This window comes from Larimichthys crocea, chromosome XX, assembly GCF_000972845.2.
Source record: "Larimichthys crocea isolate SSNF chromosome XX, L_crocea_2.0, whole genome shotgun sequence".
NCBI classification, from domain to species: domain Eukaryota; kingdom Metazoa; phylum Chordata; class Actinopteri; family Sciaenidae; genus Larimichthys; species Larimichthys crocea.
Genome location: NC_040030.1, coordinates 11,967,573 through 11,979,915, shown reverse-complemented (window position 1 = coordinate 11,979,915; position 12,343 = coordinate 11,967,573). Strand labels below are relative to the sequence as shown.

The following is a 12,343-nucleotide window of genomic DNA, read 5'->3' as shown; positions in this document are numbered from 1 at the left end:
TCTGGGGAATATAATTATGAGACATTTAAACCGCCTCTCAGCGGCCGCATCTCAATGAGACCCCGAAGAAGAAATTCCTACCACACCAACAAGACAAAGTCTGTGTGGGATTTTTTCTTTTTTTCCTCCTCTCTACATTTGGCATCGGTTACGTTGTTGTCGCTTGTTTGTCTCACTTCAGTGTTTGATCCAGAGAGAGCACCCCCCTCCTCTCTCTCTCTCTCTCTCTGCCTCTCTCTCTCTCTCTCTCTCACCGACAGCCTGGAACAATGCAATGAAGGATACACACATTTCCAGGACCTTGCAAGGTCCACTGCAATGTGAAATCCCAGATCCACTGAAACAAATCCCTCTTTTGTTTTTTGTTGTGTTTTTTTTTAAGTCACATCTTTCGAAGAATTGCCAGTGAAATACACACACACACACACACACACACACACACTGAGACACACTGACAGACTGACTGACTGACTATGGCAGGCACCCTCATTTAAACAGATGCAGTATAAACAAATACTAGTTTATTCCAGGACAATGCAAGAGGAGGACAACAACAACAACAACAACAACAAAAAGATAAATGTGTCTGCTCATTTGGCAAACCATAGGGGGTCACAGCGACAAACCCTATGCTTTGCAATGTGGCAGTCAAGATGAAGAGAGCCGATGCCTGGCTGGCCCCCTTACATTTTAAATAAAACATACACATTCGCAGTGCTTGAAGGCATCATGCCCCCTGCTCCTCCTGCAGCTTGAATGTAAGTGAACGCAGCAGAGGACAGCAGGTATTTCAATATAGGAACATAAAGGTTAAAAAAAACAACAAATAAATGAACTTACCGACGCCGTATTTTTCATGTTCCGTAGGTATCCACATGTTTACGGTCGGTACATTTAAGTGAGTAGTCGGAATAGCAGCGAAACGCAGGTTTTAGGTGCTGTGTAACGCATTCTACTGGCGTGCTTTCCTCCGGTCTGTAGTAGGAGTCATTGTTTAGGTTACAGGGAGAGAGACAGAGAGAAAGCGCCGCCGCCGCCGCCGATGATACCGCCGCTGCTGCTGCTGCTGCTGCTGCTCGTAGTGGTACGGAGACGTGCTGCCTTCCAGTGCTGTCGGAAATGTGGCTATCACAGAGGTCAGCGCACTTTGTGAGGGAGATTACAGGAGATTGTCATGTAATTTCCTGAGTGGGTGGAGCTGTACCAGTATATCTGGTGTGTAAATTCTATATAATTTTTAGTTAATTTATCCTTTAGTTTTTTTGTGCACTTACTTTAAAAAAAACACTGTCACTTTAATCTTTCTGCAAATGTGTGACTTTACTCTTACCACAACCAGTATTTCAGTAGTTGTACAGTAATCAGGGGCGCTGCCAGGAATTTTGGGCCCCATGACAAAAACAAAAAAAAATCAAATTGGGCCCCCTCTCCACATCTATTTTTTGGGGCCCCTGTCAGTCGTGGGCCCTTGGACTTGTCCTAACTTGTCCCCCCTATACGACGCCCCTGGTTGTAATACTGTATATCCTATTTATATAGTATGTTCATATCTGTTTATACAGCAATACTTAAACATCACAACCTTGTATTTTTCATATTCTATTTCAGTATATTTCATATTCTGTTTTTGTATATTTTGTATTATACGAATACATACACTCACACACACACACACACATAATTTTCTATAGTAGCACATTTTATATTCTGTATTTTATAACATGCATATGATAAATAAACCTGAAAACATGAATCTTAAAAACTTTAAACTTGTTTTAGCACCCGCATGCTCCAATGTTAAAGTGTGAGGAGCTCTGAAAATATTGGCCTTTTGTTTAAGTCTATATTTACATTCTGTAATGTTGCGTCTCAGTCGCTCAATGGCTTTCTTGAGCACATAAGTGCATTCACGGCACAGCTGTCACTTATGGCTCTGTTGCGGAAGGGGAGGGACCACCGCCATGTAAAAATGGCGTCAGAGGAAGATATAAGAGCAGTATACAAATGTAAATTGTATATATGTTTTATATTCATATTTTGGCAGTCAAATGTTGGTGCTAATGCTCCACACAGTTACAATTCAACACAGAAGAAGAAGAGATAAAATGACTGTCATTTCAAGTCAGTGCACAACGGCTGTAGCCGAACTGAGACAACACTGCCGTGTCGAAATTAGCACACTGCACATAGAAGTGACCTAACAGACCTGTCAGAATTGACACACTGATTTTAAAGCAGCCTCATCAATGCACAGGTCAAGCACTTAAATACTGTATAAAGATGTCACATAAAGCTTTAGCTTTACGTGACATTGTTATATGTTACTGACATAAAGTTGCTTCGCAATAAAAACACTTAAAACAAGAAATAGACTAAATATGGCTCAGTGAAGTGCTGTCACCAGCTAAGTTAAGGCTAAAATGCTAGTAACATGAAAGGCTGGTGCCATTAGTATTAGCCTGTTAATGTTACTGATAGAAAAAGATGTAAAAATCTGTAGTTTATGTTTGAAGTAACTGAGATAAACATGTAGCCTAGTCTATTAACAAAACACACTTGATGAAATGATGTAAAATAAGATATGAAATGATGAAAACGTACATTAGATCTCTTCATCTAGTCATGGCACTGCAAAGTATTGAAGTATTTTATCACTCCAACCTGACTATTATTATTAAATACCACCGACGCTTAAGTTTGCAAGTGGCAGCTGAGATTTACAAAATGGGAAGTATGAAATCCCGAGGAGTACTTGAACGCAACGGCATCGCCAGCGCAGCGAGAAGTGAGAGTAATGCATTCTGGGACTTGTAGTAGAACTCAGTGACGTCAATGAAGATTGTGAATATATACAGCATAGGATCTTTACAGCCATCACAGATTTTTCTGAGAAAGAAAGAAAGAAAGAAAGAAAGAAAGAAAGAAAGAAACACCACGAGGAACATGACCTTGTAACAGTGGAGTGTCCTCTCATGGACACACTGGCCTTCTACTGGGACAACTAGTGCATGAAATATATATAAGATTACAACATGAGAGGAAAACTGGAGCCAAAAATGAAAGAGAAGTGTGTGTGTGTGTGTGTGTGTGTGTGTGTGTGTGTGTGTGCATAAGAGACAGAGTTTGTACATGCCTGTGTTGCATGTGGGGTGAGTGCATGCACACCCAATGTCACACATTTTTTATGAGCCGGCTGTCCTCACCATCTAATACATCCATATCACCCATACACCCCCCACGTCCCCTCTTTTCTTCCATTCCATACTAACTCCCATCATCTGTCTGGGTGTAGCTGGTGTTGTGTTTGAGTACAAAGGATTTCTGTTAAAAAAGAAAACCCCATCCTAATACATGTTCGTTCCCCATGCTGCAAATGGTGCATTAAAATGCTTTGAAGTGTCAAATGTGCCTCTCTTTTCTCTCTGTCTCATCGCTACTTCGCATGTCCACTTACCCATCCACCTTTGTAGTTTACATGGTGAATTATGAATGGATGTGCCATGAAAAAGCAAGCAACCCGAGGCTCGCTGCTGGCTTTGTAGGTTAAAATACATACAGTGTGCTGAGGGCATCATGGGTTGCGTGTCATCGCCTTTTCTTATCTGTCGTGTCTCTCTCACTGTACACAATAATATAAAATGTAGAGTAAATAACGTGGAAAAAAGAACATTTTAATTAAAAAGCGGACAAGCTGATTCATTTTACAGTGTGCTTTCACATTGCACCGATTCCTCCCTGTGAAGCCTCCTTCGATATTTCTGATTAGAGAGGTGGGGGGGTTGTGGGTATAGGGTGTGGCGTGGGGGAATGTTCTACTCTGCATATGAATAAATCATAACACGGGGAGAAACGTAAGACAGAAACCCAATGGATTCATCCCTGCGAGGACGGGAGACTGGAGCCAGCGTACTCTTAGAAAGTGGAAACAAGCCTAACATCGCTCTAACGTCAGTGAATCACAGCGTAAACTTGGGCTGCCGTAGCCGTTTGGTCGTGATAGAGGAAAACAGGAATGGGACAGATAAGACAGACAGAGCTTCTGTCTGCCTACAGCTAAATGTGACCTGACTGAAATGATGTAGTGTTTTATTGTCAGACCTTTGTCTCAAAGTGCTTCACACAAAATGGCAATATATATTTTCCTACCAACGCTACTGTCAGAATCAGAATCAGAAGTACCTTATTAATCCCCGTAGGGAAATTGTTTAAGCTTACAATTCCAGGTTTCAGAAGAAACAGTTCATTTACAGAATGCAATAAACAACTTTTTATGAGTGCCTCAAAACATACATATAAATACATTTAAACTGTTCTTGTGTTGTCAACCAGTAGCATAATAAAGCTGAATCAAAACATTTGACTTGATGATGGTGCTAGATCATAAGTAGGATTCATCCTTTAAAGACAACAACGCACTAGTTGCTGAGATATGTCAGTCTGGACCAAACTTTTGGACTGACCAACAGATCGACTGATGCCGCTGGTGCCAGTGTGGGTTAAAACACTAATCTTCAGGATATTTAGCGACAAATTTACCATCCTTTTTGAAGTCTGTGATGTGAAACCATGTGATACTGTAAGCTTCAGACTGACAGAGAGTAATGACGTGGCAGCTGAGGGGCTGAAGATGGGGGGGAAAAGGTAAGGAGAGGGATCAGAGGTGGCATATCTGTTCAGTGACCACACTGTGAAAGGATTATCAAGGTGGACGGGAAACAGGTCGAGCATTCTTCACTTCATCTCTCCTTCTCTTTCCTCTTATCCCCTTGTCAATTCCTTCTAATGTTTGCTTTGAGTTTCATCACTGGGACCCATATGTTGTCTGCAGGGCGTCATGGTTGGGGAGTAGCCTACGACTGAAGATGATGGAGGGAAGATGGAGATAGTCATTGCCACAGACAGTTCCACTGTCTAGCCCAGATGGGCTCTGAAGATTGCTCAGCATTTCCGCTGCTCAACCACCAACAGTCTCTTTTCATTGATGGCCCATAGCCACAAATAAAGGCAACATCTGTGACACATAAATCAAAATTGGCTCGGGTGAAGAGAAGAGATTTGTACTTTGCTTAAGCATCAGCCAGGACTTTATTGCTTTTGTAACATACACAAGTTGCATCTAACAAACGAGATGTGAGACAACAAGGGCAGCGATGCGTTTTAGAGTCATAGTAGAGCTTTCAGGTTTCATTTAGGGACAATCCTGGGTTCTTTTTCATGTCCTCTCATTTCCCCCTTAGTTCCAGACCCCCTTTGGGCTTCATCCGACTGTAATTACAATCAGTTTACTTGTCAAAAAGTCAAACTGCACAAGGCTGATTTACTTTACTGTCCAGTTGGAACAAAAATGGCACTGGCTTATCTCAAGAGACCACTGCCTATCAACTCCTCTCAGCACTTCTCATCTTTGATTTAATTCACACCAGGAAGTGTAGGTCAGATGGGGGGGAAAACATATGCCTCCCTCAGCTCACGCGCAGCAGGCAATATCCTCACCTCCAGTGGAAACAGGCCTCTAAATATAGCCATGAAAATAGGCTGTGTCTTACAAGAAAAACGCTCCTCTCTGTATATTCTACCATACGAAGACTGAATTTTACAATACCTTTGATGACGGCTCTTCTTATAGAAATGGTGGCCCTAATTACTTTTGCTTTTCCTAGACATATTTACAGTATTGGCACGTTTACTGTAGATTCGAAAGGGATTTGCTTTTCCAGTATCGCGTGTAATGCCTTCTTAGGGTATAATCCACCCATAAAAGCACAATCACATGCACACAAACATGTGAATCTATACACACATGCATGAATACACACACATAGATGCATGGTTTACATTTAAAACAAATGAAAATGGGGAAGAAAAGGAAGTGAATCCTGACCTTAAATGTTAAAATGAGCACAAAGGAACAGAAATGGGAAGCAGCGATAGTGGCAGTTAGGATTCCTGGTTTTCACCCGGATGGCCGGGTTCAACTCCCGGTATGGGAACTGTAGTTTACTGTGCGCTGTTGGTGAACCACATTACAGTTTCCTTCTCAAGTCAGCTAGATGTAAATGGAAGAAATAAGGGTTATCAGCCATGCCAGCATGTTAGAGCTACATGCATACATCAGTATGTTAACACATGGCATGAAAGAAAATGCTAACATGCTGATGGTTTTATGGTATTACCATGATAATTAGCACTAAACACAAAGTACAGGTTAACTGGAATGTTATAAGTTGAGGTATTTTGTCCTCAACATGCAACATTTCTGCATTAAAATAATACATCAGAATGACTGGATATGTTACATACTTATTCAAGGTAATGGTGTGTTTCGTGTGGTCGCCTCTCATTGCTATAACTTCCGGGGGAAACATGGGATGCTTCAGAGAGTGAGGACGGAAGTTAGTGAACGTGACTACATGTAACATGAATGAAACTATAATACATATTAGCTCGTCTGTGAACATGATTTCCGAGTCACGTCAGACAGATTTTCATCAGCAATGTTGGTTGTTTAACAAAGAAGACAACAACTTCCATGATCCCACGTAACTTTCTTCATATTATGTCTTTTGTTACTGTTTTGAGGTGCGAGACTCCTAGTGGCAGAAATTACACACTGTACCTTTAAGGGATGACAAAAGTTATAATAAATTATCCCCAGGGAAACATTAACGTGTCTACAAAAGTGAATGGCAATCCATGCAATAGTTATTGAGACATTTCACTCAACACCACAAATGTCAGTCTCATGGTGACGATAGAGGAAAAAGTCAGCAGGGACCATGAATGTCTGCACAACCCAACGAATCCACATTTCCATCCTTTGAGCCACACTGTTACGGCTGCTACAAGTCCCCCAAAACCAATAAAAAGCTATGCCAGATATCTGAGCATTATTCTTGATAGTCTCCATCTGAACAACATGAATGATACAGCAGCATCTGCAGATCTTATAGACTCGGGATGAGAGCAGCAAATCAGCTCAACTTTTTTCCTCCTCTCTGGGCCTTTACTTCAAACCTTGTTTTGGCTGGATATAAAAATAGACCTCCTTCGTCTGCCTCCTCAGCATCAACAAGCAATGCGCTATGGATGGTTTTTCATTGGTTTGATATGCAAAATGGCATTCAGAAGCATTGAAATATGATTTGCACTACAGGAAGAGATGCTGTCACTTGTAAGTGTTTACCATGGGAATCAAAGACTGAAAAGTAAAGAGTTTCCCCCTACCAGTTTTCTCTTATCTAGTTCAACTGCTTCTCCGAAACACCTAAAACGTTTACTACGAACAAGATACAAGATACCGTTATTTTTTATATGCAGCTAATTCTAGTTTCCACCTCCTTTTTACCTTTGAAAAGAAATCCTTCCTCCTTTAGGCACAAAGTGGTTTAGTTTTCAACATGATCTTTGATGCCCATGGGATCTGAACCCCTGATCTTGTTTCAAGATATCAACAAGTGGACTTAAAAGGAGCCGCTCGGTCATTTGTTAACTGCTTTAGCCTATGAAGTGGTCTTTTTCATCTGCTTTGCCTCCAGGACGTCTTTGAACACTTTCCAGCCACACACAAAATTTATTATGTGGTCATCTCCCACCGTGGTCAACAATCAAGACATTTTTACTTAAACACTTGTCCCATTACGCTGTATGATTGTGAGTGGTCCTTTAGTTCGTGACCATCTTGGGGTTTCTGTTTGGGGTGAACACTAACAAGTGAAGATCTAGTCCCAGTGTGTAGTTCTTTTAAATAGGAACACAAGAGGTCATGTAAAATGCACACAAGTGTTTTCTTGTGCCGACCTACTACAGTATTTTACAAATCATGCCATAGTTTTTGAGATTCTTTAAGGGTTTTCACACCTTCCTTTATTTGTTTTGCAGATTTAAAATCCATACAAGATGAGTACCAGTCCAGGTTCCATTGACTGTCAGGAGAAACTGTATCGGATGCGGTCAGCTAAAACATTTTATCTTGACTCATGTTACCGAGATGGGTTGTAATCTTAAAAGCCACATTTTTCTCAGGTTTCAGTTTGTGGTTCATGGTGAGTGCAGGCCCCTGACTGGGCATCTATGAATGCATTTTTATGACTAACATGCTCTGCTGGGCACCCACGTCCCCCCGTGCTGTTGCACACCGTGGGTGCAATATTACAGGATCCAGCCACCTGGACCCAACACCCACCAGCAAAAACATAATTGTGCCTGCGAGTGTATGTACACACACACACACATGCACACACACACACACACACACATACATGGACAGATGGCTGTCATAAATGGCTGTATCTGTTAGCAAGTTGAAAGCAATCCCTGGCAATGTGTCCCCTCCCCACACCTACCCACGACCCACATACATGTTTCATTTCATCAGCTGACAGCACACACACACACACACACACAAAATATCTTTAATTGAAAGTTTCTCTTTCAGTTAGCCTTTCAAAAAAAAAAAACATGAGGAAAAGCATAAGAAATGGTTTGAAGTGTATATCTGTATGTACAGGTTAGCATTTATCTACTGTAGTACCTGATTATGTTTTACAATGGAGGAGCAAACATGGAAAGATACATAACAAGCTACACATCTAACCTCTTGGATTAAGTTAAGAAACAGTTTCCTGCAGTGTGTTTACACTCTGTTATAGCACAAATAATAAAATCAACACTGCTAATGCAAAATATTAATAGCCCGATACAAATTAAAAGAGCCAACTCAAACTCTCAAACCATGACCCCCAGACCCTCCTGGTGGTACGGGGAAAATCTATGTACATTTTTAAGTTAAATGCATTAAATAACATTAGCCAAGGCTCTGTGGGGTTATTTTAGAGTGAAGAAGCATTCTGGTCTGATAGTTTTCCTTATCATACTTTATTACTAAGACTAAGTAGCTCTACACTGCCAAACAAGAGCAGTTTCTCTATTTCCGATGTCTTCTACACTGATCATCAGCTGGCAAGGATGCTGACTTTTTGCCTGGGCCATGTAACCTTTGACTATTTTTACCACAATATCATGTGTAGCCATCAATGACACATTTAGGATCCCTTTAAATGGTTTCTGTTTTAAAATCTTTGAACATGAGTCAACGTTTTCAACCAACAATTACAGAATCCCAGAGGCAGTTGTCGTTGCAAATCAACTGTTGGCAGCTAGAAAAGAGAAGCAGCTTTTGTCAGCCAGTTTATGACATCAAGGATGTATTGTTTCGATTATAAATTTAAAAAATCAAGCTGTAAATGTGCCACTGTAAATTGCATAAGTTTGACAGACACTGGAAACGGTCTAGCAAACAATCAGTTACGGCATTCATTGCATGTACCGTAAACATATTTTGGTGATTCAGCAAAAGCAGTCCCTTTCCCAGGATGTATGAGTAAAAAATAGTTATTAGGAATACAGAAGTAGAACTGGATATTTACCAGCACAAGCACATAAGCTCTAAGAGAACAGTAGCATTTATATAGAATTGAAACAGAAAGAAAACCCAACTAAAAGAAACTTTATAAAAGGAAGAATAATTAACAGTAAGGTTCAGCTAAAAGTAGAGCTGTGGACCACACGGCTTCCTGATCTGATTCACTTGTTTAGACTGTTATTCAAATTAAAGATTCATCACTAGATTAAATAACATGTAAAGAGTCCAAATTTAGCAGTGTGCAAACATGCCATCTTTTGTTGCGATGCTTAGTCATCCCGACTTACTCATATCTGCAAAACAACAGACTGGCACTAGCCTGACCAGCTCCCGGCTAAGTGCTGTTTGCTCTTTTCTGGTTGATGTTTAGCTGTTCTACCAGCCTGTTGGTCTGTGGGTGTTGGTGTGAGGAGCAGTCTGTGCTGCGATGAGTGTAACCGCCCCACCTACACCCTGTAATCCACATAAAGAGGTGGTGTATAAGATTCACTGGCGGGTGAGCTGATAATTTCTGCTTTTCTGATGCATTAGGGTCCTCGGTGCATAAAAATGCCACGAAGGGTGTGATTACCACAGCTGCGTGTTTGCATGGTCTAATAACATAAAAACATGCTGGCATATTTAAATGTAGCCTGCGACACCTGCGATGACTTGCAGGCGCGATCAACCTGAGGGGCTGAGATTACACACTGTAAATGCGAATGCTTTGATTTAGTTTCAAGTCAGCAGGTTATCTCTTGTGAGAGCATTTCTGCAGAAAGTGGCGCTACCCAGGGAAAAATTTCCATATTTCTCGGCTCATATTATATCACATATATTATCACAGCAAATGTGGCGTGCGAAAAGCGATGTGAGAACATGTTTATGTGCTTACTGTATGTGTGAGTGTCTGCATCACATTTATGTTATTGTGATTGGCAATCAGGGCTCTTAAACTTGGTCAGATGGCTACTTATTAATACATTTTTTTTCATAAACTTGTCTTACATTGTTCATCTTTTATTGAACTGAAATTTGCTGGACCGATAACCGGTCAGGTCAGCGGATCAGTTAATTACATTTTGCCGATGATTAGGATCCGAGATTTCCGACGTTATGTGATTATCTTAGTCGTTATTATTATGGTGAGCTCATATGCTGGTGGGAAGATCTGACAGCCTCCAGTTCTTCTAAATCAGCTGTTAAAGAAAGAAGAAAAAACACTTCTTCTTCTGTTTTACACTTGCTCCACATTAGCAGTGACTAGTAGAATTTCTTCTGCTTTTTCTTTGCGCCCATGCTTCAAGCTATTTAAAAAAGACACTGTACAAATAGAGGCTATTCTTATCGCTATTCTTATACGTGTATGCGAGGGTGCACGTGTGAACTATAGAGTGGCTTAGGCCTGTCAGCAAAACCAGAAACAGGAAAGACTGATCTGGACAGATAAGTCAACAGAATTACAAATCACAGCAGGATATGAAGCAGCCTGGATTTACTGCCTTGGGAAGCTCAATCAGGAATCCTGTCTCACATGTTGTATACGTATATATCATTTACAGGTCTTTGTGCTGCACAGCTGTAAACAATAAGGCAACGTAATGTGAATGGAAATCATGTATTTTAACATGAAGCATCAGTTTTTCAACGCCCTGTCAGGAGCACTCTGTGTTTTTCTCCTGTTTTAATCCGGTGAAATAATCAATCCTAATTGAACTAAGAATGTAAATTCAGCACTATGTTTGATCACTAGCGTCAAGTGAACACTTTTCTGGTCATTTTCGAACACTAAACCCCAGAGACGTATCAGTTCTCAGCGAGCAAACAACACTCCAATCAACACTCGTCAATACCAAATAATTGTCACTGAAAAATCAACATTCATTAACACCGGGAGGGATTTGCATCTTGCACAAGGCTAAATGTTCCTGAAAGGAGATTATTCAAGTTAGAAATCGGCGGGGGGGTTACAAGTAGGAGAAAGGAGGTAGAAAATGAATGTGACATACTGGGAAAGCATTTCAAATGAATATCTGTGTGTATGTCCTTTTAGTGCTGGTGCATTAAGGCGCAGATAAAAGGCGGTGGAGGGAAGCTCAGTGGCTCAGTGGGAGACACATCATGCTTTATTCTGATAACCCTCTGACAGTGAGGTGGGGGGGGGGGGGTCTGTGAATTGCTGCTCCACTCACTCACAGACAGGAGTGCAACACAGAGATATCCACACAGCAACACTCACAACGCAGGGCCTATTTCAAATATATATATATATATAGATGTATATTTAAAAAAAAAAAAACACCAAGAAAGAGAGAGAGAATATGAAACGACAGAAACGAAGACAGACGTGCAGGGAGGGCGGAGAGAGAGAAAGACAGCTCTGGACAGATTTGCAGAAGCATAGAGAGACAGAAAAAAACAAACACAGCTCCATTCTGCCTCCCACATCAAAAAGCCTTCTCTTCCAAATGTCGGGCAGCTGATATCAGGCCTGTGCCTTTGCTTTGCGGAGTCGAGCTCATCTGTGCTCCTCATGATTTGATTTGCTGCCCTTAAAACCTCGACTGTCATGTGTCCTCTGCAGCCGGAACATGCACTGTCTGTCATTTTTATGGTTAATATTGAGATGCAGCCGCTGCTACACACGTCGGGGGGGCGGGGGGATGACCATTTCTAGTAGGTAGGTGTGTGACACATAGACAGACACACTGGCACCTGCAGAAATATACATGGGACACGGCTTTGTTCCCATGATTGTGATTTATCACCTCAAGTGTGTATGTTTAATCCCGACAGACCAATCTCTGTCTCACATCCCATTGAAAGGGGAAGTAAATAGATTGTGTTCAACATGCCTGTTATTGGTTGAGCAGAGTTTCAATTTATTTCTGTGTTTCTGTGGTTTGTTTATATATATTAATATATATATATAATATATATATA

The 12,343-nt window shown here is 41.0% G+C and overlaps 1 protein-coding gene across 6 annotated transcripts in view; it reads right to left on the bottom strand.

The window, feature by feature from the left end:
- Nucleotides 1–1,135, bottom strand: part of dock4b (dedicator of cytokinesis 4b) — a 119,667-nt gene extending 118,532 nt beyond the window's left edge. For all 6 annotated transcript variants that reach the window (XM_019271522.2, XM_019271523.2, XM_019271525.2 and 3 more), the window contains exon 1: nucleotides 841–1,135. In XM_019271522.2, coding sequence (XP_019127067.2) covers nucleotides 841–877 — 37 coding nt within the window. In that variant the 5' untranslated portion in view covers nucleotides 878–1,135. The remainder of the gene's footprint in view (nucleotides 1–840) is intronic.
- Between the last annotated feature and the right edge of the window lie 11,208 nt (nucleotides 1,136–12,343).